This window comes from Salminus brasiliensis, chromosome 3 (genome assembly GCF_030463535.1).
Source record: "Salminus brasiliensis chromosome 3, fSalBra1.hap2, whole genome shotgun sequence".
In the NCBI taxonomy this organism is placed as follows: Eukaryota; Metazoa; Chordata; class Actinopteri; order Characiformes; family Bryconidae; genus Salminus; species Salminus brasiliensis.
The window spans coordinates 48,128,192-48,152,951 of record NC_132880.1 but is presented as its reverse complement, the minus strand read 5'-3'; the positions used below and the strand labels follow the sequence as shown (position 1 = coordinate 48,152,951).

The 24,760-nt window shown below is 44.2% G+C and overlaps 3 protein-coding genes across 7 annotated transcripts in view; 1 reads left to right on the top strand and 2 right to left on the bottom strand.

Moving 5' to 3' along the window:
* Nucleotides 1-2,367, bottom strand: part of unkl (unk like zinc finger) — a 31,555-nt gene extending 29,188 nt beyond the window's left edge. For all 3 annotated transcript variants that reach the window (XM_072676430.1, XM_072676432.1, XM_072676433.1), the window contains exons 1-2: nucleotides 2,289-2,367; nucleotides 1,143-1,352 (exon numbers count right to left, since the gene is read on the bottom strand). In XM_072676430.1, coding sequence (XP_072532531.1) covers nucleotides 1,143-1,352; nucleotides 2,289-2,353 — 275 coding nt within the window. In that variant the 5' untranslated portion in view covers nucleotides 2,354-2,367. The remainder of the gene's footprint in view (nucleotides 1-1,142; nucleotides 1,353-2,288) is intronic.
* A 3,812-nt stretch (nucleotides 2,368-6,179) lies between these two features.
* On the top strand, nucleotides 6,180-8,989 carry h3f3a (H3 histone, family 3A). Of its 2 annotated transcripts, none has more exons than XM_072674947.1 (4): nucleotides 6,180-6,216; nucleotides 7,254-7,394; nucleotides 8,354-8,507; nucleotides 8,622-8,989. In XM_072674947.1, exons 2-4 carry the CDS (start codon nucleotides 7,267-7,269, stop codon nucleotides 8,748-8,750), a joined length of 411 nt encoding a protein of 136 aa, XP_072531048.1. In that variant the 5' UTR covers nucleotides 6,180-6,216; nucleotides 7,254-7,266; the 3' UTR covers nucleotides 8,751-8,989. The 2 variants fall into 2 exon arrangements, with proteins under 2 accessions (XP_072531048.1, XP_072531049.1); XM_072674948.1 differs by lacking the exon at nucleotides 6,180-6,216 and adding an exon at nucleotides 6,509-6,595.
* Nucleotides 8,990-18,943: 9,954 nt separating this feature from the next.
* Nucleotides 18,944-23,953, bottom strand: gper1 (G protein-coupled estrogen receptor 1). Of its 2 annotated transcripts, none has more exons than XM_072674945.1 (2): nucleotides 23,814-23,953; nucleotides 18,944-20,887 (listed from the first exon to the last, which is right to left on the bottom strand). In XM_072674945.1, the coding sequence occupies exon 2, from the start codon at nucleotides 20,505-20,507 to the stop codon at nucleotides 19,407-19,409; it is 1,101 nt and encodes a 366-aa protein (XP_072531046.1). In that variant the 5' UTR covers nucleotides 20,508-20,887; nucleotides 23,814-23,953; the 3' UTR covers nucleotides 18,944-19,406. The 2 variants fall into 2 exon arrangements, with proteins under 2 accessions (XP_072531046.1, XP_072531047.1); XM_072674946.1 differs by having other exon boundaries at nucleotides 18,944-20,882.
* Between the last annotated feature and the right edge of the window lie 807 nt (nucleotides 23,954-24,760).

Genomic DNA, 24,760 nt, shown 5'->3' with positions numbered 1-24,760 from the left:
GCTGCTGCTGCTGCTGCTGATGGAGTTGAACACATCCTCCACGCTGTGCTGGCTGGACTGGGGGGCGTCCAGGAGAAACCTGGAGGAACCGACCGAGCTCTGTTCTTCAGACTAGCTCACCGACAAGATCTCACTGCTTTCTTTCTTTAGAATCAGAAGCTCTTGTTTCTCCTTTTTACTGGATTTATGTTCAGCTGCTTTATCTGATCTGATGAGATCTGGAGCTTCTACAGTAAAAATATATATTTTTAATAATTTTAAATAATTATTGGATCAATAAAGTGCCTCTAATCTGTAACTGATGCGAAATAATTTGATTTACTAACATTAATAAAACTACAAAACCCTGAAAACATCCCAATGAGTAAACACGGCTCCGCGAACCAATGAGAAATGCCTACGTGCAGAAGGGAGCCAATCAGAGGCCAGGAAACAGGGGGCGTGTTCTCTACTTCACGAAAAGGAAAGGAGGAGGGGGGTGTGGGGGGTGAAGGAGGCAGCGGCCATTCGCCCCCAAACTGGGGGAACGACCCTCACGATCTGACATGTTCTCGTTTCCAAAAACAGGATTAGTTTCGATTCGGACCTCGCGCGCACCAGAACCTGCGTGGAACCCTGAAACGAGCGTGCGACGACGCTGGCTCGAGCGAAAGAGACACGCACGACGCACGTGCGTTACTGCTTTTGCTCAGATCGACGTGCATTTAAGAAAATAATGGGAAAATCAGCACGATACGGTGGTTTAGGCTCGTAGCGCGTGCAGGGCGAATGCTCTGCAGTGCTGTGCGCTTCCTCCTCACTTCATGGAAGGGGCGTGTGCTAACGCTCGCGCAGAACAATAGGCAAGTCAACAACAGTAACGCGTGCAAACGCTTCAGCCTTGCTGCTGCTGCTGCTGCTGCTGCTGCAGCACACTTCCAGCACTGGAAACACTGGAAGGCAGTAGCTACGTTATCCGTGCACTGGACATGGGTTAGAAAGTCGTGCGTGCATGCATGCATGCATGTGTGCATATGTGCGACACGTGCACCAGCATTTATAATAATAATACTAGCTAATAATAAGTTAGCTAGCTGCTGTGCATGAATGCACATAGCTCTGCACATGCAACGGACCCATTAAAGCACCGTACAGCAACTTACTCGTCTCCATCTGGACATATGCCTGTTGTTTCGTCGTACTTCGTGCAGTACACGTCCGGGCTGTAGTTGAACGTCCCATCTCGCCTCCTGATCGGTCTTCGTCTCCGCTGGTTTAGGAAATGCCAATGAAAACACGTAAAGGGTCTGTGCTGCGTGCATTTGTGCTGCAGAAACAGCGGGCACTGCTCGGTCCTGAATTCCTTCAAATATCTGCGAGGGGAGGAAAAAGGGGGCGGTTAAAGTACACGACATGAAAACATGCAACACATGCACCGCGTGCACGGCTTTGCAACGAGCCCTGCAAAACGTGGTAGTGTTTATTTAGCTCGCTGCGTTAAAAGAGCTGCCAAAATTAACGTACGGTACAAAAACAACGTTGGCAGGCTGGCTAAATCCTAAATCCGAGCGCGCGCGCTCACCAAATCCTCCACAATGTGTGGACACGGGGCGGCGGTGGGTGTATAAAACACACAAAGCACGTAAAATCACTCGAAATACGTTTAACTCAACTCGTTTAACCACATAAATCCCGACTAACGCGGGTTAATTAGCTAACGTTAGCTCCCGAATAACAAACAAACAAACTATGCAGCTTACGCGATGCCTCGGAATTCTCAACAGCACTTACGCGCGAACTTCGACGCCCGCTCTAGGCAGCCAATGAGGCGCTACGCTACGTAAGCGGCGTAGTGGCAGCTATTCAGGCCGAGGCGGAGGAAGGAGAACTAGCGACCCAGCTCCTCGACTGCCCGCCTGCCTGGCTGGCTTGCTGGCTGGCTGGCTGGCTGCTATTGCTCTTGCTGGCTGAATAGCGTCCCCCAGCCAGCTTTAGGACAACATGCAGCACGTTTTCGCCCTTTTTAAGAGTTTTTTAAGACACAGCACAACGGCAATGTTGCTAAAAAAGCCGTACGTAATGAGAGAGAGTGTGTGTGTGTGTGTGTGTGTGTGTGTGTTTTCCCTCCCTCGCATTAAAACAGGCGAGCTACGTGCATTCGGAAGAATTTACAAAAGCACCATATTTAAACGCACGGCGGAGGTGGAAATGCCCCGCGCGGTGAGCCCCTATCAGACTGCGGACAAGCAAAAACAAGCCACACGTCTATAAAACACACATTTCGAGCCTTTAGCGCCCGCTTTACTCACGTATAGTGGGTTGGTTTCTCGGTTTGAGGAGAAGCGCTCGCCGCCGTTTTCGAAACCGACGGCATTTTCAGTCAAAACAATAAGCGCGCATGCGCGGCGGCCCTCTCTTCTCCTCGCGCTCTCGGACGCCACTGCCAGGCCAATATTAGCAACTGGCGGAGCGCGCGAGCGCCAGCAGCTCCTACAACAACAGCAGCAGCAGCAGCAGCGGCGTGCTGCACCACCACCACGCTACAACACTCTCACACACACTCACACACTCTCTCACACACTCTCTCACTCTCACACACACTCTCACTCTCTCACACACACTCTCACTCTCTCACACACACTCTCACACACACTCTCACACACTCTCTCACACACTCTCACATACTCTCTCACACACTCTCTCACACTCTCACACACTCTCACACACACTCTCACACTCTCTCACACACTCTCACACACACTCTCTCACTCTCTCACACACACTCTCACACACTCTCACTCTCTCACACACACTCTCACACACTCTCACTCTCTCACACACACTCTCACACACACTCTCACACACTCTCTCACACACTCTCACATACTCTCTCACACACTCTCTCACTCTCTCACACACTCTCACACACACTCTCTCACTCTCTCACACACACTCTCACACACTCTCACTCTCTCACACACACTCTCACACACTCTCACTCTCTCACACACACTCTCACACACACTCTCACACACTCTCTCACACACTCTCACATACTCTCTCACACACTCTCTCACACTCTCACACACTCTCACACACACTCTCACACTCTCTCACACACTCTCACACACACTCTCTCACTCTCTCACACACACTCTCACACACTCTCACTCTCTCACACACACTCTCACACACTCTCACTCTCTCACACACACTCTCACACACACTCTCACACACTCTCTCACACACTCTCACATACTCTCTCACACACTCTCTCACACTCTCACACACTCTCACACACACTCTCTCACTCTCTCACACACACTCTCACACACTCTCACTCTCTCACACACACTCTCACACACTCTCTCACACACACTCTCACACACTCTCACTCTCTCACACACACTCTCACACACACTCACACACACTCTCTCACTCTCTCACACACACTCTCACACACTCTCTCACACACTCTCACATACTCTCTCACACACTCTCACACTCTCTCACACACTCTCACACACACTCTCTCACTCTCTCACACACACTCTCACACACTCTCACTCTCTCACACACACTCTCACACACTCTCACTCTCTCACACACACTCTCACACACACTCACACACACTCTCTCACTCTCTCACACACACTCTCACACACTCTCACTCTCTCACACACACTCTCACACACTCTCACTCTCTCACACACACTCTCTCACACTCTCACACACTCTCACACTCTCTCACACACACTCTCACACACTCTCTCACACACTCTCTCACACTCTCACACACTCTCTCACACTCTCTCACACACTCTCTCACACACACTCTCTCTCACACTCTCTCACACACTCTCACACACTCTCTCACACACTCTCACATACTCTCTCACACACTCTCTCACACTCTCACACTCTCTCACACACTCTCTCACACTCTCACACACTCTCACACACTCAGCACCTTAATTTGACTGTATTGGCAGGATAATAGAGGAAGTCAAAGAATGCACGCGACAGATAAATCATTAAGGGTTCTGAACATCTGCTGCACTTTTTTTTTTGTTATTAAGATAAGATAAGATAGTCCTTTATTAGTCCCCCAGTGGGGTAATTCCCAGTGTAACAGCAGAAAGGGATAGCAAGACACTCAGTTACAAAAATTTGGATAAATAATATTAATAATTAATTAAATTAATTAGATAATAATATTATCTAACAAATCAGTCTAATTACACTGCTTGCAATGAAACCTGCAGCTGATCAGTGTTTATTAGGCACTAATAATATACAATATGCTCAAATGCATTATTACAATACGATAGAATGATATAATCATCATCTTGGCAAGCTCTGATCTTAGACTTTAGTACTAGTGAAGGCCAAATCTGCAACTTTTGCTCTGGTCTTAGGTGGCTGTGCTAATTCTGACTAATCCATGTGTATGAGCTCATTCGGAATATATGAATTCAGAATGTATCTAATGTTAATTTACATGCAAATATTCATAATAATAATAATTATTGTTATTATTATCCTATGCTCAGTCACACGGCACCCACAAAGACGTCTCCCCACACACACTACACTTGTATTCACACCCATCCAGTGTCTTGGATGGCTATTCATGGCAGGGTGCTCTGCAGGGTGCAACTGTTGGGCCCTTGAGCAAGGCCCCGAGCTGCCCACCACTACACTGTCACTGGCGAATTCCCTGTGTGTCTTATCCTGTATATAATATCAAACCTGTACATTTAAGCATTTGCTTAGTTTCTTTAAACCAGTGCAATTTTGTGAATTGAGGGCATTCACTGCGAGGTTTCACAGCAGCCAAGGGATTGCAAGACGCTCATGTGCAAAAAATAGATAAATTAGCAGTTAATATTTGCAGAATATAAATAATAAAAGTGACAATCTCTGAAAAACAGTGTTATTTACAGATGATTGCACATTGACCCTACACAGTAGTACACAGTAGGTGGGTTGAGTTTAAGTGTGTGTGTGTTTGTGGTCTGCTGGGAGCAGTGCAGTGCAGTGTGTATAATATATAATAAGCTAATGTGTAAATATGCAGTATTTCACTCACCTGTACACCTGTGTGATGTGACGCAACAATAAATGTGCTTTGATTTGATTAGATCATTAGTATTATTGCACATTTATAAAATATACCAATCACACAAATCCGCAGCGTATTGTTGCATTGTGTGTCTTTGTAATATTTATAATATTTAGAATATAATGCATCTAGTGTATACTGATCCAGAAGACAATCTACGTCCCTCATTTCTGTCTCAAACTGTCGACTGTCCACCAATCAAAACACACTGCGTTAGTAATGGCCACTGTTAAAACCTCTAATCAAGACTTCAGCTAAAGGTCATTTCCAACACTTATTCACTCACATCTCCAAAGTTCTCCTCTCTCATGGAGTCTAGTATTATTTAGAGTTCTCCTCAGATCAACACCTGGTTTGGTGGTAAATCAGGGCTTAATGATGGTGAATCAGGTGAGCTGCTGCTGCTGCTGCTGCTGCTGCTGATGGAGTTGAACACATCCTCCACGCTGTGCTGGCTGGACTGGGGAGGGGGGCGTCCAGGAGAACCCTGGAGGAACCGACCGAGCTCTGATCTTCAGACTAGCTCACCGACAAGATCTCACTACTTTCTTTCTTCAGAATGAGAAGCTCTTTCTCCTTTTTACTGGATTTATTATTATTATTATTATTATTATTATTTTATTATTATTTATTTATGATCACCTGCTTTCTCTGTTTTGATAAGATCTGGAGCTTCTACCGTAAAAAACCTTCTAATTGCTGCCAGAGGACATAATTTGAGAATAAATAATTAGAGAATAATCTATTATTATTTTCTATCTCCTTATATATATATATATACTTCATACTGCAGTGCATAAAATATGAATTTCACACCATAACAAACCCAACACAGTAAATATCAGTCAGTAATCACTCAGAACTCCTACTAAAGAAACCCACACGTAAGTAAACACCTGTCCCATACACTATACATGCGTATTATTCTCATATTTAGAAGCTAAGACATTATAATAATCTCTACAATTACAACAACAGTGGAGAACCGCGTGTCAGTGCATGGGCGGAGCCTCCGCTGTCACGTGGTGCAGGCAGTATAAATAGCCCGACCGCCTCCCGTTATTTTCAAACACGCTGGGACGTCGAAGCGCTCGGGAGCCGCTGCCGCTGCGGTGAGTGTCCGCGGGTCGGTTCGGTTCAGCTCGGCTGCCTGCAGAACCGGGGCGCGTTACTGGTTTTTCTGAGGCTGTCCGGCTGAATCGGGGGTCTTAAAGTCTGGTTAGGCTGATTTTTGGGGGCGAGCTGAGTGGCGGTTATTTTGGCTATAGCTGTGCTGAGTGAATCAGCCTGATTAATGAGTCTAATGGTTTTAACGCCGGGTTAGGAGGATTTTAGGGGGGGCGGTGATGTGCCGGTGCTGGTGTCGGTTCGGTGTCGGTTCGGTCGCCGGGTGAAGACGCGGTAGTGCTTTTCTTTGCCGCCATTTTGGACAATGAGTCCGGTTAGGCGCTGGTGGTCTTACTGGTGGAGGGTCGGCGCTCTTTACGGGCGGTGGGTTTAGTTATTTAACCCCGGGGTAGTGCTATCTACTTTAATTCAGTCGGTATTTATTTAATATGGGCTCTAATTTAACCCTCGGAGTGTAGTTAGAGAGCTAGCTAGCTAGATCGCTCCGTAGATAGCAGGCGCTAGCTAAGTAGCATAGCTAACTAGCTAGCTAACCGTTTGTTAAACTGGGCAGCCTGCACACTTATTTTATTAACTATATCTATCTAACTAACTAACTGAACTAGGGTGTTATTTAGCTAGAGCTAGTTTAATGATCGAAGTGCTTATTAAGTGTCAGAAGCTGGCTGGATAGTTAGCTTAGCTAGTTAGCTTAGCTTAGCGTGCTAGCTAATCTCCATAGGAGGCTATAGCCCAGACTTGCCGCCATTTTGTCTGCAGTACGGTGACCCTCAGAGAAGCTCTTAGAGGTTTTTTAATAGCTAATGTTCCGGACAGACAGTTAGAAATGAAGTTAGTAAGCTCAGCTGTGGTTAAAGTGGTTGTTTTGGTGTGTTTAGCCGGCTAGCTGACGTCTAGTGTGGGTTGGCTGGCTGGCTAACGGGGTGGGCTCAGCGCTGTCGCGGTTAGTGTGTGTGTGTGTGTGAGTATGTGTGTGTGTATATCTATCTAATGTTTATAAATGTTTTTGTCTTTGTTGTAGAATCTAAAGAAAAATGGCCCGAACCAAGCAGACCGCCAGAAAGTCCACCGGAGGGAAAGCGCCAAGGAAGCAGCTGGCCACAAAGGCGGCGAGGAAAAGCGCGCCCTCTACCGGAGGAGTGAAGAAGCCCCATAGATACAGGTGACCGTCCGACCGGCCGGCCGTCCGTCCTGTGGGAGAGGGGCACCGGTGATGCACTGACTCTGACCAGGCCACTTGCAGAAGAGCAAATGCTTGAGCTTGCTCTGATGAATAATCATAATTGAGATTTGATTGATTAATTGATTAATTGAGAAATCAGAATCAGAATCTCTATTTCACCAAGTATGTTACACATACAAGGAATTTGTCTTGGTCAGAGCGACACGCATGACGAGTAACAAAAAAAAACACAGAACAGATTATTTACAGTCTTAAACTAAAGGAAAATGACACAACAATAGAGTAGGGGATAAATTAAAAAAGTAAAAAGTACTAAAGGTATTCATCTTTCAAATATTCATCTTTCTATTAAGACAAAGTCTACAGGTCCATCCTTGATCCCAGCTGCAGTAATTCGACCCGCAGCAGCTCCTGGTCTCAGACATCCACATAGTTCAATTTCCTGTATTGTCAGGCTGTCAGTCTTAATCGTGTGGTAAATACTATAGCATGATATTTAAAGACATTTGCATGGTCTGTAATGGATGATGCAAATTTAGACTGCACATTATTTAATATTTAAAGTCTTATTACATGGTTTGTAATGAAGCCTGCAGCTCATCTGCGGATATTAAGCGCTAATGATGTGCAATATGCTTAAATGCATTAATACAGTATGATTAAATCATCTAAGCCAGGTCTGATCTCAGACTTTAGTACTAGTGTAGGCCCAAGCTGCAGCTTGCGAGCTCTGGTCCTGGGTGGCTGTGCTAATTCTGCCTAATTCTTGTGTATAAGCTCATTCAGAATATCTGAATTTATCTAATGTTAGTTAAAGGCTCCTCAGTTTGTGGTTTTAGCTGACTTTTTGGGTGTGATTAGTGTCCTAAAACAATGTCCAGCTGTTTCTGCAGCGTGTTCAGTTTCTCACCTTTCCCTGTTCTCTTTATTAATCCCAGGCCTGGAACAGTTGCTCTGCGAGAGATCCGTCGTTACCAGAAGTCGACGGAGCTGCTGATCCGCAAGCTGCCGTTCCAGAGGTTGGTGAGGGAAATTGCTCAAGATTTCAAGACCGACCTCAGGTTTCAGAGCGCAGCCATCGGCGCTCTTCAGGTAAGTCTGGTCCACCAGGCTTGGTCCTTCCTGGCCGGGCTCTCTTGGTTTTATTGAGGTTGTTGAATTGTAGGACTAAATGGTATTAACCCTTTCCTGCTTTTGCCTTTTTAGGAAGCCAGTGAGGCTTACCTCGTTGGTCTGTTTGAGGACACCAACCTTTGCGCCATCCACGCCAAGAGGGTCACCATCATGCCCAAGGACATCCAGCTAGCAAGGCGGATCAGAGGAGAGCGTGCATAACTTCACCATTTTTTTCTATATTTTGAACTTTTTCGTTTTGTTCAACCAAACACTCTAAGCAATGGATTTTAAACAGACAACAGTTTTATAAAACATTCCCTACAGACTCAGGTTCCAGTGGAAAAATGTGTATTTAGTGTTAGCAGTGCTCATTGTAGAGTAGAACTTGGTTTTGCATGCTGAAATATTTATCTTTTTACATTGGCTATTGGGTTGTTAATAAAAAATTCTCTACCTCAGTGTGTCTAGACTTTTTGTTTTCCTCTCCTCCCATTTCAATTTTAAGAGCCAGTATGAATTTGGGGAAGGGGAAACGAGTGCACATCCACTGGCCTTAATGCATACAAGCATCATGACCGATTACTGGCTTATGTTCTAGCTAGACATCCAGATTGGTTAAAATTAAGCAAAAGTCATGGGGGGGGGGGGGTTTACTGTGTGAACCATGAGTAATTTGCAGGGGGGGGGGTCATGAGCACCCTTAACCTGGGCTGAACCAGTGGTTTAAAACTACCTCTGGGCTAATTGAAACTATTGCTGTTCTTTAGCTTGACCACTAGGGGGCAGAATTGTCTTATTACTACTAGGCTTGTTGATGGGTTTGCATTATGCAGACAACCCCTTCAAGCCATATAGTTTAATGCATAGGAGTCTTGCACTGATGACAAGCACCAGTAATTAAATTATGGAGAATAAATAAGCAAATAGCTGTTTTTTGTTTATATTTAATTGGAATGGCTTATTCAGCTCTAAAGGGTTTTATTTGGGGGGGGTATGGCTGTACCAGAAGTTGCTTGGCTGCTGCTTCATGGTTTTAAAGACTTAAATAGGGTGTGTACCTCAGCTGTTTATTACATGCTCGTCACTAGCTCAGATTCCCTTTGTTGCCCTTGCTGATGTCTGAAACCTAATCCAATTTCTTCCTCTTCTTTTTCCAGTAAGGATTTTAATATGCAAATGTAATTGCAGGTCAGCTCCATTATTCAGACTTGCATTCCCTCTGAATGCACAGCTCCAGGATTATGCATTAACTCACACTCCATTAATTAGCCTTGACATGGCAGCGCTCTAGCTGGTGTCAGGCGCCCATGTCCTCCGTTAATGCATTAATCTATCTGAAGGCCGGGACCTGTTTCGTCAGGTTTGCAGATCCATTTCAGAAGACATTATTTCAGCCTGTATTACAGGAGCCAGCCTCTCACAAGAGGCAGGAAAGACAATATTTGTGAGCTTCCAGCTTGAGGTTGGTTCACAGCCAGCATTTACAGGCCTTTGCTGGTTTGGCCGGGTGTAAACGCCCTGGACGCATTGTGATCTGATGCATTTTATGATCAGATCTAGGAAACCGCATTCAGACACGAAGCTCCACCATATCTAACCTAAGTGTGGGGGGGTGTTTTCTGTGTCTGCATACACAGTTAGACCCTGTTTACACCTGCTCACCTCAAGGGACTGGTGTCTAGGTTGTATCCTGATCAGATTTTAGCCACATGTATTTAGTCTGATTTCAGTCAGACTGAAATCTGATTGCTGTGTGGGACGAAATATGCAAATTCGCTCATGGCAATGCAGTTATTACTGGTGTTTTGGTTGTGGACCGTGTCTTGGAGACGGGTGTGTTTACACTGTGGCTCGGATGCATATCAGACCTACTCCGAAAGTGGTTTGAGTGATCGGATTTGGATCTGCTTGCTTTAAATGAGTTCTGGGTGTGTTTACACTTGCAGTTTTATGTGATTTGGTCTGATCCAGATATCGTCCTGATACTGAAGGTGCATGAAGTGACCAGATATAAACGGGGCCTTAGGCTATCAGACATATATCTGTTGGGGGCATGAATACTTTAGTAATAATTATATAATAAATAAATAAATATTATTGCTGTTATGGGTCCCCCCTTTTTTTTTTAATACTGTGTGTGCAGTCTGGAGCCTGAGTATGTGCTTATTTATCAACAGATAATCAACCACAGATGGTTTTAATTTAAGTTCCATAAGGCTCCACTGACCTGTAAGAGGGAGAATACAGTCTCTATCATTGCCACTCTGGGCTCTGCACACTGCTAACTGTACTATGGACATGATGTGTGAGTCATATTAGTGTAAAATCCTGTAGTATTACTCTACTGTATCAGTCTGCATGCTTCTTCACCTTCAGTGACGGTTCTGTGTCTCTCAGCTTGTCCAGAAATGCATGTAAAAATGTGTAAAAAGTCAAAAATGTCCTTTAGTGTGAATTCTTCTACTTCCAGACTGTAGGGGGAGCCCATGAGCAACCAATGACAATTTGTCTCACATAATGCTGCTTTAAATAGTCGTTCACATTTCCTGATATTGCAGTTACAGGAATGTGAGAACCATCTATCGTTCCACAGTATTGTAGAACCTCCACTGGTCCTCCACTGGTCCTAGACTTTGACCAACTTACAGGTTACAGGAAGTCCAATGAAAATGACATATTTGTTTCTGTGGTTTTAAATAATTTTACTAAAAAGTATAAACAGTCTGTTTAAGGTTCACTATATGGACAAAAGTATTGGGACACATATACAGTACACCTATTCCAAACCCATAGGCATTAATATGGAGTCGGTCCCTCTTTGCTCTAAGCTCTACCAGCAGCAGGTCTGGACACTCGGTGGACACTGAGCTGCTCTCTGTGAGCTGTTCCTCCTAAACGCTTCCACTGTTCAATAATAACACCACTCACAGCTGATGGAGGAAGATCTAGGAGGGAAGTACTTGGTGCAGCGGTGTCTCCTATTACATACAGAACCACGCTGGAGTTCAGTGAGCTCTTCAGAACCTCCCGTTCTTTCACTGATGTGTGTAAGAAAGGCTGACTTCAGGGCTAGTGGCTTGACTTTATACACCTGTTAAAAATTTGACTGAATGAAGCACCTGAATTTAATGATAAAGAGGTGTGTCCCAATACTTTTGTCCTTTTAGAGCAGATCCAGATACTGTCTGGACACAAGATGTATGTTAAAGCCAGGTGTAAACTAGTAGGCTCATGGTGCCTGAAATAAGTCTGGATAAGACAAGCTGTGTCTGAGCGAGTGGCCGTGATGTGGTTATGTGTTCTTATCGAATACGGGGGTCTGTTTTAAGAGCAGTTTGATAAAGCGTTTGATTTGACCACATCAGAAGGGAAGCTGCGGATAGGGAAAATAGCTGGAAGTGTGTGTGCCAGTAGCCGTGACGTCAGAGTCCCTCAACTCTGAACCTTTCTCAAGTCTCAGCTGCATCTCCAGGCCTACTGTCACAAACTTCTCACAGTCTACGCCTCACCCTCGCTCCCTCCCCTTTTGCTCTTCGTGTCTCTCGGAGCCCACGGCCGAGCCTGCCTGTTTATTTAGCTCCTACACGTAATGGACTTGTCCCACATGCCTGGACCAAAGGAGGGGGTTCTGGGTTCCGTCCGCCTTGGCGCCACTTGGTTTCGCTAATGAGCTTGCCAGCTTTTCATCGGATTATCACTTCCATGTCTTCCAGCCGGCGATCTTCAGCATCTCGCGGCTTCTGAACCTCTGTCTGAGACGCTCGACCTTGCCCTCCATGTCTCTGTGGGCCTGCAAACAGAAATCCCATAACAGTAAAGAGGGCGATCTGAAGACTTGGACGGCGTGTGATTATGTATAACACTGCGTTATCACAGTCATAATTTTACATCATATCACCGCATGGCTGCTTCTCATTTCCCAGGCCGTTTCCCATTATCACAGCTGGACAAACAACTAGTGCTTTGCCAGTGTTTTGCTTTTGGCCTATTTGCTGTGTTTTCCCAGGCCAGGGCAAACCAGCATGTTCCCTCGCTCGGCCAGGGCAACACACCGCCAAACACACCACACTTCACCAGACACTGTTACTGCGCTATACGTTCGGAATATGCATTCTCATTGAGAAATAATATGAGAAATGATGAAATTATAATAATGTGCTATATGGAATACTTCCAATGTTGGTTGGGTCCAATAAATCGTGCCAAAATGTGCCTGGAAAAGCAGAAACCCATGCATTTCCAGAGCATTTCCTCTTAAATACTGCTAAAAATAAGCATTCTTTAAGCAATGCCATAGAAACCACATATTTCTGGCCGTATATATGGGCGTATATTCACATATATCATAAATGATTGGGTATATACTTCAAAATATATGTACATATGTGTGCATAAGCGTCATATATTGGACACATATGCATATATTCTCAATTGGTAGTCAAATACACATAATATACATACATAACATATAAGGAAATATCACATTTAGTACATATATAATGCATATATATATAAATATATATAGATTTATTTATTTATTTTTATTATTGTTTATTTATTTATTTTTACTTTGTATTAGAATTTCAGAACTGTGATGTTCTAGACAATGACGGGGTCAGAACATCCCCAGACGCCAGGTCTTATGGGGTGTGTCCGGTATGCAGTGGTCAGTACCTACCAACAGTGCTCCAAGAAAAGGCCAGCCAGTGAACCGGCCAGCGTCAGGGTCATGGATGCCTATGGCTCATTGATGCTCATTGAGGCCACGCCCACCTCACAACTTACAGGACTCACAGGATCTGTAGCTAACGTCTTAAAGGGCCCAGATACCACAGCAGGACGCCTCCAGAGGTCTGAGGTGGAGTCTGAAACGCCTGAAACAGGTCAGAGCTGTTTTGGCAGCACGAGGAGGACCTACGCAGGATTAAGCAGGTGGGGAAAGTTTTAAGGTGGCTGATGAGCAGACATGTTAGTATATGTTGATGTCTCATGTTTGAAAGTTGGCTTATGTCACATATATTTCAAAATGTGGAAAATATACAGTATGTTGAATTTCAGGGATTTCCACATTCTAATATATGTCATATCTGAAATCTCTATATTGCCATATATCAGATTTCTGCATGGGTGGTTTCATAAATAACCATTAGTCCCCCAACAACGGCCGTCCCCAATATCGCCACTTCTGCTCTCTCTCTCTCTTCACCAAACGCTTGGATGAAATTTAATTTTTTTTAGGACGGATGGACCAAAATAAATCATCCAAAATATTGGAATACAATGTTATACAATACAATAATATATATATATATATATTAACCTTAGTCTATTTTGAGCGTTTCTATTGGTCCATTCATCCAGAGTTATTTACACTGTGTACAGAAGCAGCTACAGGGTTCAAACCATGTTCACACTATAAACAGACAAAAATGGAGATACGTGGTTTTCACTGGACAGCAGCGGATATCTATAACTTAGCAGACAGGGGATGTGGAGATGAGCTGGATTGGCGTTTGGTGTAAACACCCAGGCGGTTTCATGTGAATTTAGATATTTATACGTTCTTTGATGTCTTTAATTAAAAAGAGGAGTAATTCAAAAGTAACTGAGAGTAATTAGATTACATTACTTTAACATAGTAATCTCTTTTATACTGTTATAATTACATTTTTAATTACATGATTACAGCAGGTAATCAGACATCTGTTCAGAATACCTGTTTAAAGGAACCCTCCCAACCCTGTGTGAGAGTGAAGAGCCTTTTAGATGAAGGTTGATAGAAGTGGATCTGAAGGTTCTGAAGGTTCCTCACACCCACATTCCCAAAAGTGGGTCTTCTCTCCTGGCTCAAAGAACCCTTTGTAAACCCTTTCTGAAGGGGGCCTGCCAGTGTTGTTCTAGCTGGCAATACAGTGTTCCCCAGCCTTTATGGGCCCCTAAGCAGATTTTCATTTGGGGCCCCCTTTATACCACCACCTCAGCACCAGATGCCTCATCGTTTCATAGGGAGGGAGATATTGCGCAGTACGCTGAAGTGCCCGGGCCTTTAGCCAACTATGAAAATACATTAATATAAATGTATTTATATTATATATAAATATAGATCTTTTATCATGATATCTCGGTGCTCTTCAGGGCCCCCTGGTGGCGATGCGGCCCTAAGCGGCTGAGTAATTCGAGTAAGCCTTGGGCCTGCTCTGTTCCCAGTGGCCCGCTACTGTCTGGTAATCCGATCTCAGTGACCGTTTGTTTATGTTTGCGGGCGAGCTCACAGCAAGTTGACCACACATTTTTTCTGATGGTGATTAAATGTTTTTAGTCATCACCACAAGCTGAATCAGCCCTAAACTCGCCGGTATCGCCAAGATTCTCAGCCGCATACAGTAGCACTCGATTATTTGGGCGAAGGGGCTGAACGGGACTCATCATTAAAAACAAATAAGACAAAGCCCCCCAGGGTTATTTGGGACTTATTTGTTTTCCCACTCTGATTGTCATGGGAAAGAACGCGCTGTACATTTCTGCTATGTATGGCATCGGGTTTGATGGTCATCTCAATGTATATTTGTGTGCGGTGGAGGGAATATGGGTTTCTTCAGTTCCAGCTCTGGTACGATGTAGTCTCTGTTGGGTCAGTGGTCAAGAAACTGCAATTTTACAGGAGGAGGAAAACCCCTTCTTAACTTTCAATGGAAGTCAGAAAATAAATAAATAAATAAATAAATAAATAAATAAATGCATTAGAAAGTGATTTTGGAGCTTTTCTATTGGTCCGTTCCTCAATTCTGACACAATGTAAAGAACAACTGCTAGATTTCCATTAATAGATTTGGTAAACGAAGGGTTTAACAGCAGTTCAGGAATCACAGCCAATTTTCTTACAGTGCTTTCATGATCAGAGGCTCATAAGTAATTGGACACTTGACTGATAATCAGTAGTATGGCCAGCTGTGACCGGTTCCCTCAATATTTCACAGCAAATTAAGGAGATAAACTCTGCAAAATGGAGATACAAGGTTTTAGAAGGTATAGTAATTTGATATCATCTGCAAGTCAGATGCCTCCTGCTTTTTCTGGGAGATCTGCAATGGATCTCCAACCACTGTCTGAGCTTACACCAGCAACCCTTGTCTGATAGCCGGCAGACGTCCAGGTACACGGTGGCAGTATAAGCAGTTGCTAAAAGCCTTTGAGCTACAAGTGGTCCAGAATTACAGTTAGGTTCATAAGTATTTGGACAGTTATTAACGGATTTGGGTTTAACAGCAGTTTAGGAATCACAGCCAATTTTCTTAGAGTTTCTTCATGATCAGAGGCTCATAAGTAATTGGACACTTGACTGATAATCAGTGGTATGGCCAGCTGTGACCTGTTCCCTCAATATTTCACAGCAAATTAAGGAGATAAACAGTCTGCAAAATGGAGATACAAGGTTTTGGAAGGTATAGTAATTTGATATCATCTGTAAGAGGAAAGACCGACTGCAGTCAGACGCCTCCTGCTTTTTCTAGGAGATCTGCAATGGATCCCCAACCACTATCACAGTTGCAGTATAAACAGTTGCTAATGGCCTTTGAGCTACAAGTGGTCCAAAATTAAAGTTAGATTCATAAGTATTTGGACAGTTATTAACAGATTTGGGTTTAACAGCAGTTTAGGAATCACAGCCAATTTTCTTAGAGTTCCTTCATTAACAGAGGCTCAAAAGTAATTGGACGGGTGACTGATAATCAGTGGTATGGCCAGCTGTGACCTGTTCCTTTCATCATTTCACAGCAAACAGTCTTCACAAATGGAGATACAAGGTTTTAGATGGTATATTATTTGATATCATCTACAAGAAGAAAGAACGATTGCAGTAGTCGGCAGATGTCCAGGTACACGGTTGCAGTATAAGCTCCTCACTGGTTTTACAGGTGAAACTCTTGTATGTGGCGGGTCGAGTCAGGTCTGCTCAGCTCTCTCTCTCATTTGGACGAGTTTGTTTAGAGAGTGAACTGAAGACTCGTGGTCATGAACTCTGTCTTTTACAGTCCTGTCCTTCTACTACAGCCAGAGGAACTGAGACAGGCCTTAAGTCTGAGCATCTGAACTACTAGAAACACTGATACCCAAACTTTTGACTGCTCTCTGTCAGAACTACAGAACACAGTACTGTACTTTTACTTTCAGTACTTAAGTAGTACTTTTTAGAATACTAAACTACTTCCAGTACTTAAGTATGAAATGTTGAGTACTTTAGTACTTCCACTTAAGTCTGGAGCTTAAAGACACTCCTACTTCTACTCAAGTCACTTTTCTGAGAAAGCTCCTGTACTTTTACTCCAGTCTGAGGCTCTAGTGCTGTTTACAGGTCTGCTTAAACATACATATTTTACATCCAGATATTAAACATACATAGGTTTGTTTGTCCAATTACTTTTGAGCATTTAAAAACAGATGAAATTCCTAAACAGTAAAAATTCAGAAATATGGGGTCACTGTCCAAACACTTATGGTTTTGACTGTATGTGGATTTTTAAAATCGTTAGTCAATCATGATATTAGTGTAACTAATATTATATATATATATATATATATATATATATATATATATGTATATAATAAAATATATGTATATAAATGATATATGTAAAATTATATAGCATCGCTGCCCAGTTATAAACATGTATCTCCAAAATAGCTGTAGTCCGTAAATAACCGTAGTCTAATAAGAGCGTTTCTATTGGTCCATTCATCCAGAGTTATTTACACAGTGTACAAAAGCAGCTACAGGAATCAAACCATATTCAAACTATAAACAGACAAAAATGGAGATACGTGGTTAACAGTAAAAATTCAGAAATATGGGGTCACTGTCCAAACACTTATGGATCTGACTGTATGTGGATTTTTAAAATTGTTGATATCATAAAATCATGATATTAGCGTAATTAATATTATAATATATTATAATAATATGTAATATAATAAACACTCATTTATTCATATTTGTCTAATTAGAACTTGTGTGTATTTACATTTACGTTTGTATTAATCTGAAGTTTTATCGGAGTATTTTTTCATTTTTATGCTGCAAAATGCGAAATAGTACGACTTGGATGCACCGCAGCCCCCACCTGTTCAGATACGGCCCTGTCGACGATAGAAACTGAGGATGTTCCTTGAATTTCTGGTAAAAATGATTACCAGTCGTTACCAGTCATCACAGTTCTGCTGAAAGCTATGGTCAGACACATCTCCTCAGAGCTCGGCGGAATGACACAGCGAGGTGAGAGGACAGAGAGACGTGACTGAGAGCAGTAGACTGAATAAACACCACTGATGGAGTATTGCTAGATGGGTTACCGAAGTCTCGAATAATGTGTTTACACTGCTGCATGTCTTCCGCAAGCCAGCTGCCCCCTGTCCCTACCCCTGGCAAATAGGAGCCAACACCTGCGGTTAGAATCGATAACACCTCTGAGCTGTAATCCTCCTAATGCAGTTTGCTTAACCCAAATTTACTTGGAGGCGTTGCTTCTGTCAAACTGTAGGTTTGTAGGTGGGCAGTGAACTCCAAATGAACTTGGGTGGCTGAAAGTTTTTCTCTTGTTACTGCGGACGAGAATGTGGGAAAGTTGGAGAGCAGGCCTGGTCGGTCTGGTCAGCCCAGGGTGGGCCCGGCTCTCATGTTTGCTGCTTTCCTTTTCTTGCTTTACTCAGCAAATATTTTTTTAAAGCCAGAAATGTCGTACAAAATCTACACGAATTGACAAAAGTATTGGGACGCCTGCTCGGTTTTGGTTTCCTTCGCAAATCAAGGGTGTTAAAAAGAGTTAAACCTGCTTTGGTTGGAGTAACTGTCTCTGCTGTCCAGGGAAGAAGACTTTCTACTGGATTTTGGAGTAGAGCATAGCTGTGAGGATTTGATTGTATTCAGCAGCCAGAGCCTTACTGAAATTAGGACTTTGGATGATAATCACTACCCAACCTCATCATCCCCAACTCCATAACTCATCCCAAAAGTACTGGATAATGGAGCTCCACCATCCATCAGTTATTCCAGAAAACACAGTTCTTCCACTGCTCCACAGCCCCTCAATGCTGGGGGGCTTTATACCCCTCCTCTAGCCCACGCCTGGCATTAGGCAGCATTGTGCCAGGGGTTTAGGTTTAGGTTTATACTGCTCTACATGGACTAGACAAGCTGTGAGGACAAGCTGAATGCATTCATTTGAAGGGGTGTCCACAAGTATTTGGACATATAGTGTGTGTGTATATCTATTCGGTCTAGAAACGAAGGATGTTCGGTAGTCACAGAGCCAATGTGAAGTCCAAAGACCCTGATGAGGAGGATGAGAAGGATTGCACAATGCCACAGAGACCTGAAGAGAAGACTACATACCACATTGAGGCAGAGGAGAAATAGATCACAGGTCCTCTGATGTCTTTTATTTGTTCCCTTACCATGAGCTCACTGAGCATGGTCATCCCGGAGTATAAAATTCGTCGCTTTGATACGTTATATGTTTTCGATATCTAGAAAGTTTACTTTTAGAAAAGCAGGTCATTGTTTCTTTGCTATTCCATCCATTAAATCAACATCTTTGCAAAGAATTACCCTGAATAATCCTCTGAGTATTGGTTACACTCTGCTGGATATAATCCCAACATGGTGCTTCTTCAGCTCTTGCTTTTGTAAGCTGAACCGTGTACCCCTCAGTCACTCGGTGGGTACGTGTCTCCACCCTTACAGTTCATGCATCTTCGCTCCGAGCAGCTCAGGGTGGTTTCCTCATGAAGAGAACATCTCCATGGTTCTCCATCTCAACACCTCAAAAGAGAAAAGGTTCAGGAAAGTCATCTCCGGGACTCCGGGTTTAGCCCTCAGTCCTATACTTCGGACTCGCTCCTCACAGGGATGTTGAGGTCCAGGGTGTGGTGGCAGAAGCGATAGACCACAGACCAGCTGGCTTTCTGCTTCACAAAGAGCCGCAGCTTGTCCCGGAAGGTCTCTCCCAGGAAGCTGTAGATGATGGGGTTCAAGCAGCTGTTCGAGAAGGCAGCCAGGTTGACGATGTGCCCCGTCAGCGGGTAGTCGTGCCACAATGTGGTTGGGCTGCGCTGCGAGGGGTCAGCGGTACCCTGGAGCAGCTGGATGCTGATGAAGACGTTCTCCGGCAGCCAGCAGATGAAGAACACCAGCACCACCACCACGATCATGCGCAGGGCCTTCTGCCGGCGCGGCCACAGGCCCCTGTGCTTCTGAGCCCGCATGAGGATGCGCACGATCAGGGAGTAGCACAGGCCGATGATGGAGAAGGGCACCAGGAAGCCGATGGTCACCTCCAGCCACTGGATCTCGATGACGTTGGCGAAGCAGAAGTGCACCTCGCCCGTGTGCTGCGTCTGCACGATGGTGAAGGGGAGCAGCGTGGCCAGGATGGAGGCCATCCAGATCAGGCTGCAGCTGAGCTTGGCGTGCTGCATGGTGCGCAAGGGTCTGCTGCTCATGGAGTTGGCCAGAGCCACGTAGCGGTCGAAGCTCATCCACGTCAGGAAGAAGATACTGCTGTACATGTTGACCTGAAGGAAGAGGGACATGAAGGTGCAGAGGATGGCGTAGTCGTAGTACTTCTCGTTCAGGTTGAAGACTTCGATGAGCGAGTCGGCCACCAGGATGAGGTCCGCCACCGCCAGGTTGATGAAGTAAAGGTCGGGGATGGTCATCTTCTCCCTGTGGTTCAGGTTGACCACCAGTATGAGGATGTTGCCGATGATGCCGATGGGGAAGAGTAAGATGGTGTACAGGCAGGAGAGGAAAAGGCCGATGACGTAGAACTCGTAAGTGTCCGAGTTCTCCTTCAGATCCGTCGCGTTGTAGCCGAGTGACGTGTTGAAGTGCTCAGTGCTGTTCCCGTAAATCCCGTGAATCAGAGTGCTTGTCTGCTCTTCCATACTGACGGAGTCTCTGTGCTGAATGCCCTGAATCATTAGTCACATGCTTCGCCGGCGCTACGTACTGCATTTGAGTTGGGGGGGCGGCTCATTTAGGCCACATTTGTCATTCTTGGCAGTCAGATCTTACTCGGCGTTACGAAACTGAGACCTACCGGACAGCGTTGGGCCGAGAGGTCAACAAGCACCTCCATGTTGCGGTGCAGTCCTCTCATCTGCAGAGGCTGCCCGGACTTGTGTGATCCATGACACCAATCGAGATGGGGTCTCTCTAGGGGTTGTGCTTCTTCTGCTTCTTCTTTTGCACACTTTGTTCTTCACACGTTTTAATTCCAGCGCTGCCTTGCCTCCTCCAGTCCACGGGCATGATTATTCACCAAGCAGCAGCTGATGACGCTATTACTGTGACACCTAATCTAGTGAGAAATAGGGAGGGGGGTGGGGGGGGAGAGAAAGCAGAGAAAAAAGTAATTACAAGCGAAGAAAAATACCAGGCACCCTGCGCCCGAGCTCTGCATGGCATCGATCTCGTCTCGAGCTGTAGTTTGGCAGCTCTCATGTGGCCAGAATTCATCTTTAATAAGTCTTACAGTGTATCCTTCTGTTTTATCATACAGAATAACGCCTCAGTCAGAGACACTGGGCATGATCATTATGAGAGTCTTTGGTTTTGGGCACCTGCAAGACATTCAGTGAAGAACTGAGGAAGGAGAAGGACTTAAACAGATGCACTGAAGAGGTGATTTGAAATCCAGAGACAACCCAGACACAAACTTTCTGAGATCTTGTGAGCTAGTCAGAGCTCGGTTCCTCCAGGTTTCTCCTGGATGCCCCCCAGTCCAGCCAGCACAGCGTGGAGGATGTGTTCAACTCCATCAGCAGCAGCAGCAGCAGCAGCAGCTCACCTTTTTCACCATCATTAAGCCCTGATTTACCACCAAACCAGGTGTTGATCTGAGGAGAACTCTAAATAATACTAGACTCCATGAGAGAGGAGAACTTTAAAGATGTTCTAATGATGAACACAGTGATGGAGAACCTCCACCACTTTCTGTAGGAGTGTTATTATTATTAGTGTTTATTCTAATATCAGTGTTTTATAGGTTTGCACAACCTATAAAACATATATATGATACATATATCATTATATAGAAACCTATACAATCTATATATATATATAGATTAGATAGATAAAGGTGCACGTATTTGTCACTGTACACTGTACAGCGAAATGTGTCCTCCGCATTTAACCCATCTGGTAGTGAACACACACACTCACATGTGTTAGGGGCAGTGAGTACACACACACACCCAGAGCGGTGGGCAGCCAACTCCAGCGCCCGGGGAGCAGAGAGGGTAAAGGGCCTTGCTCAAGGGCCCAACAGTGGCAGCTTGCCGAGACCGGGAATCGAACCCACAACCCTGTTATCGATATCCCGGCGCTCTAACCGCTGAGCCACCACTGCCCCATAGATAGATAGATAGCTACAAAACCTTGTATCTCAAATAATAAAAAGTATGATAAACACTGATATTTACTTGAATTTTATATATATATATATATATATATATATATATATATATATATATATATATATATATATATATATATATATATATCTCAAATAATAAAAAGTAGTAACTTTACAGGAGAAGGAAAAAACCCTTCTGAACATTCAGTAGAAGTCAATGTAAAAGATTCAGTCATTTTGAAGCATTTCTATTGGTCCATTTATCATAAAAGTTGGAAACAATTTAAAGATTTCTTTAAAGAGAAACTTTAAAGAATATGATGTGACAGCGATAATGTGTGTGTGTGTTAAATGTGTGTAATATATATATATATATATGTAATAATATATATTATACATAATATAATCTGATCTACATAGATGCATTGAAGATGTGGTCTGAGATCCATATATATATATAATATTATATAAACAGCATCTAAAGCACAGTTATGTTGAATGTGCTGTACTGCTGAGTGTCACAGGCACAGAAAATATGACATTCTTTTACTTCATGCAAAGAAAATAGAGGCAAAGACAACTGAAGAAAATCCCTCTATAGCAGCGGTTATTAGCGTCTGTCAGTCACAGACAAGCCGTTTGATTTTCCTTCTCAGTCGACGTGAACAATATCATCAAACATGCAAAAGTATGAAAATGATATTAAGGTGTGGATCAGAGAACCTTGACCTTTAGCGCTCCGAGCCCCTTAGTTTGCTCCTTCCCGCTGAAGAAAGCTGTGAAATATTAATGCCTTCCTCATAAAACACACGCTCTGGCAACTATAACTCACCAGCCCTACACGTACACACCCAGTTCAGTCCAATCAGACAGACGGCTGGGCAGAATCCAACCAGGCAAAGCCTGCATGTAGATGGCCAGGTTTAATTAGATTTAAACATAATGTATAGGGCACCTGGGGACAGCAGTAAATAATCTGACCTTTCACAGCAAAGCCCTGGGCTTAGGGATCAGGTTCCCAGTGAAATTGGTTGACATGAGGCGGAAAAGGCAAAGAAGTGCTGCCAGCTTACCAAAATTAGACTGTTATTTTCAGACGGACACGGACGTCTGGGCAGAATGTCCAAAAAATGACGGCATGGGCAGCTGTTGGATCGATTTATTCGAAGTATTACTATAGTAAACACTTACAAATACCTTAACGTGTTTTTAGGCATGAGAGCTTAGCTCTGAAAAGAACCATTTTTAGCTCCATAGGGAACTATTTTTGTAGAAGTGCTGTATATATAACCTTTAAACCTCTTAATAATCACTTTTACATGAACTAAGAGAGTTTGGGAAATGAGATTTATCTGAAAGTATGTAGAATTCAAGCATGTAAAGCATCTAATCTAAGCAACTAATACTAATTCAATAGCTTTTGCTGTTCTGAATGGAAGCAGTCCTGCCACAGCAAAAGTGTGGCACCTTTTAGGCCATATATTTAGAGCTCTAGAGCGAAATTATGAGACCTGAGTAATATTAAAATGCTGAAATTTCACAGTTTTGAGTATTATTGATAATTACCTCCAAACATCAGCAGTCTATACCAACCATATGAATGCAGACACCCGTTTTTTCTAGCATTTTTAGTTTTCAACCAGGCAAAACACACTGAAATGACCCCATTATAAGGTATTTCCACTCCCTTTAGGCCAGAGGTGTGACTTCCACTACAATTTCATAAAGTTTTCCACTCCTAAACTGACTGATGTTCTCCAGCCCTGTTAAAGTTGGACTAGTTAGTCCTAGTCTCCTCTACTTTCACCTCACCAGCACCCACAACACAACCCGACCCCACAGCCAGAAACACTAAGCGAGATGCACTTACTTTGAGGACGTATCGCCGTCATGCAGCCTTGCAGAGCTCCGTTGCAGAAGTCAGAGAGGTGGCAGAGATTTGTAATCCCACATGCCGAACTGGCTCCGCTCCCTGCGCCCCCTGCTGCTAAGATCCTGCCTGAGGACTGACGACAGCGATCCGCCACTCCGGAGAGGATCTGAGCAGCCTTCTACCATCCCTGCTCCCTCCTGATGCTTGCTGCAATTGTCAAGCTCTCTCTCTCTCTCTCTCTCTCTCTCTCTCTCTCTCTGTCTCGTTCTCTCTCCCTCCACCCACCTCCTCCACCACCTCCTCTGATTTCTCCTCCTTCCCCAGCTCTGGCTTTGACTCGCCCCCTCAGGCCTCCACCTCCCGTCCTCAGCAGCATCAGCCTCAAGAGGAACCCACTGACCCGAGTGACTTTGGAACAGGTGACTGCGGACACACCTCCTGATTTTCATGGCGCTCTCAGGTATGCGCCCGTGCTCCCGATGCCTCGAGGCGCTTGTCCTCTCCATTTACTCCTGAAAGGCAAGTCTGGTGACCGTCTTGAGTCTTTTCTGAGAAGCTTGAGGCCTGCATTCCTGAGAGCCTCGTCGTGTTAAGATTAGCTTACTTACTAGAGAGCAAGGGTGACAAAAAGGGCTGTTTTGCTGTAGAACACAGAACTTTTGGTTCTGGAAAGGTTCTGGAAAGGTGGGCAATCATAGGCCTCTTGCACGGTAGACCACCTGTGAAACTCCACTGTGTTCAGAACTTCGTCCACGTTTTCTGGCCCTAATGAAGGTGCTACAAGGGTTCTTTGAGCGAGGCCATAGAAGAACCGTTGTGGTTCCCTAAAGAACCACACGAGGAACCTTTACATTTCTACAGAACCTTTACATTGGCTTCACTAGACAAACCACAAATATGTGTCACAGCTTATCTAGTCCCTTCTAATCGAGAAGTACTGCCAA